Source organism: Triticum aestivum, unplaced genomic scaffold (genome assembly GCF_018294505.1).
Source record: "Triticum aestivum cultivar Chinese Spring unplaced genomic scaffold, IWGSC CS RefSeq v2.1 scaffold124587, whole genome shotgun sequence".
NCBI lineage: Eukaryota > Viridiplantae > Streptophyta > Magnoliopsida > Poales > Poaceae > Triticum > Triticum aestivum.
The window spans coordinates 1-3,368 of NW_025241313.1; the positions used below are offsets into that span (position 1 = coordinate 1).

Genomic DNA, 3,368 nt, shown 5'->3' on the forward strand with positions numbered 1-3,368 from the left:
TGTGAAAGCATATAACGCCCCCGAGCTAACTACCAGGTATAATACCACCATGTCTGGCTACTACTAGCCTTTTCGGCACAATTGTGCCAACATCCAAGTCATTCACCCATCCTCAAATTACCTCAGGCTAAACACGCTTAACCTGGAGGTTCTTTCGAGATGAGCTTCCGAAAAAAAAGATGCACCATATGTTGATATGAGTATTCTATTAACCCGATGTTATAAAACATTGGAATGGGGTGGTATTCCGCAGGCAAGAAGATGAACTGTATTGATCTCAGTATTCCATTAACCCTGATGTTATAAAACATCAGGGTGGTATTCCACGGGCTCGCGGCCTCCCTATCCCTTACGCTCAAGTGCTGCCGGGGCGACAGCGCTATTGGTGTGTGTTCACTACGTAGTATGTATGCTCCATGACTTGTCATCTGTTATTCCAGACCGAATTTATCATTTTGCATCATCTTGACGCTTTAATAACATCATTTTCTGAAGAAAAAAATAGCGTGACGTGCGTAACTATTGTTTTTTATTGGTTCCCCCTGGACTATTCCAAAACTCGCGTATTGCAACGGTGGAATAATTCACTGGGAGAAGAAGAAAGAAAGAAAGATACAGAAATTAGCGACTCAACGAGGAGGAGAAGGCACTGACCTTGCCGGTGCAGGGGACCATGCTCCGGAGCGTGGCGAGGTGCGCGTTGATCCTCTCCCTCCGCCGCCGCTCCGCTTCGCTGTGGCTCCTAAGGGCCGTCGCCGCTTTCTCCTCCCGCGCTCCCCCCTTCCTCTTCGGCACGTCCGCGGCGGCGGCTGCGGCCAGCTCCCCCGTCCCGCCATCCAGCAGGACCGACGACGACGTCGACGCTCCCAGATGCTGGCCAAAGCCATGTTCATGTCCATGCCCGCCGCCGAAACCACCGTAAAACCCATCGTAGAGCCCCACCGCGCCGCTGAAGGGGCCAGAGTTCATCTCGTCCCACAAGGCCAAAGGACGTGAGATCGAGAGCGTACTGGATGAAGCTTAGAGAGAAACCGTCGAGGTGAAATGCGCAGCTGGGTCAGAATATGGTTTCTTGAACTGCCACGGGGGAGACAAGCTTGACGCCTGCGAAACAAGGATTTTTACAGGCACCAGGGCCAAGAACCGAGTATACTTGTTGTCCCGAATGTCACAGATCTTCGCGACAACGACAAGACAGGAGCAGGAGGCTGCAAAGCAAGAACGCCCCAGTTTCCCAAGAATATATTGACCTGTGTAACTGCGAGCGCAGACAACGGAGGCCAACAGGAAGGAAACAACAGCGAGACCGACGGCCTGGTTCCCAAGAACACGGTGGTCCAGACAGGTCAAAAAAGACCTTCTCCCAAGGTCAATCGCCTCAGAAATGGCGAGACCCTTGGGGAGCAAAGCCGTGTCGTTGCGCCGCAGGAGGACAGGATCAGACACAAGAAGGAGAAGGGCACAAGGATCGTAGCTTGCTCCCTCAGACTACGAGTCGTAGGAACACAAATCAAAGAGGCAAATCGAGAGAGAGGAGTAAGCAGAAGACAAGAACACAGAGCAGGCTCAGCTCAGGTGCCCGGAGGCCGGTTGGGAGGGCAGGACCATGAGGGGAGCTCGACGCGCCGTAGCTTCCTCTGCTCGGACTCCACCCTGCTCCCGCCGGCGTCGGTCCTCGGCGTGCCGCCATGCGCTTCCATCATCGCCATCGATGGACTTCCGCTCGAGGGCTAGCACGGCTAGATCAACTTGGAACTCCTCTGCTGTATGAACGGGATCATCCTCTCACGCAGGTGGAAGCAATATGTATCTGCGTTTCCTCTCACTTTCTTGGCGATAGGCCGTTTGGATTGTGGGTTTCTTCCTCTTAAAATTCTGCGAGGAGAGGGAGGAGAACGGTGGCGGTAGGTAAGCTCTTTGGATTGGGATTTCTTCCTCCGAAAATTCGAGGAAGGAAGGAGAAGAAGAGTGTTTCTTTTCTAGGGATGCGGAGGAGCTTCGAGGAAGAAGAAACACCCGTTGTCTTTCAAGGATGGAGAGCTTGTTATTTAGTATACTACGTCTGATTCGTTGTTGTTTTCTAAATTTGACACACAGGATAAGGACGTGCCGTGCAAATTCTACGCTATGCTTGTTGGATTTGTTTTTTGGTTGCTACCTGGCTCTTTGTTAGAATTTTCTTGTCCTGGCCCCAAATGGTGCCAACTTTATTATTTTTTTTTTTTTGAAAAAGACGATTACCCTCAGCCTCTGCATGACTACATCTAGTGATACACACAATCATTTTTTATTAATTATTCAACAGAGTCCCACAAAGTAGATACTCCCTTCATTTCCTTATACAAGGCCGTAAAATTAGATTACATATATCAAGGTAAAATTTAATGATTGCTTTGCAATCTAATTTTTCTTATCGTTAACCCGGATCATTAATATGCCCGCATGCATACAAGAAAGAAATGGGAAAAAAATAACACAGTGTCATTATGACTACATGCATGCAAGCATTAGACAAGCTGCTAGTATGAGGAAACATCATTAATTTTTACCTCGATTACTGTTAGTGGCCTTGTACAGATGCAAAATGTATTTTCCATAGTAGCCTTGTATAAGCGAATGGAGGGAGTACATGAATCAACCCAAAGACACCTTCCTGACGACCACAATCGCTACACCTACAAGTCTCATGGAGTGCCCCGGCGCATCCACGCACACCATCTAATCCGGTGGCCACCCCAAGCCGCCACGAGCCAAGAGCACCAACCGGTGTAGCAGACCCTCAGCACACACCGCATGCGCACACTGAAGAATCCGCCGCCGTCATCTTCCGTCGTCCCATCTTCAGGATAGATCAATGCATATGCCTTGCCAGACCCAACTGTCGTCGACGCCACCATCCTGTGCGCGTCCATCATCACGCTGCCATCGCCGAGAGCCCGCTGTCCCATGCCACTGAGACACGCCGTTGTCGACGCGTCAGATGCAACGCCGCTCTAACGTTGTAGTCTTCCACAGGTCCCTCTAGCCAATGAACCCCTCCAAGAATGATGCTCCCAATAAGGGAACAACACGTGAGCGCCGCCATCATCCGTTCGACCGATTAAGGGTTCCCCCCAGAGGTAGTGAAAGGAGGTGGGAGCTTCACCTTGATGATGCCTCCAAGAAGGAAGTAGCGCGTGGGGCGTCGCCATCATCGGCTCCGACCACCGGCCAAAGACAAGGTCTTCACCCAGATCTTGTCCCACAAGAATCCATCAGACATCTTGTGCATCGGCCGCCCAGATCAGGTGACCACCCACAACAGCACTGCCACCACGGGAGCCCTGACATACCTGCCACTACCGGAGTCGTTGCACGACCACTAGAGC

The 3,368-nt window shown here is 51.1% G+C and overlaps 1 protein-coding gene across 1 annotated transcript; it reads left to right on the forward strand.

Annotated features, from left to right (window-relative positions):
- Positions 1 to 654: 654 nt before the first annotated feature.
- On the forward strand, positions 655 to 1,734 carry LOC123176846 (uncharacterized; the record flags this gene model as incomplete). Its single annotated transcript, XM_044590875.1, is given in 2 exon segments — positions 655 to 887; positions 1,271 to 1,734. Coding segments are annotated over 2 exon segments (697 nt in total), but the record flags the coding sequence as incomplete, so codon positions are not given.
- Between the last annotated feature and the right edge of the window lie 1,634 nt (positions 1,735 to 3,368).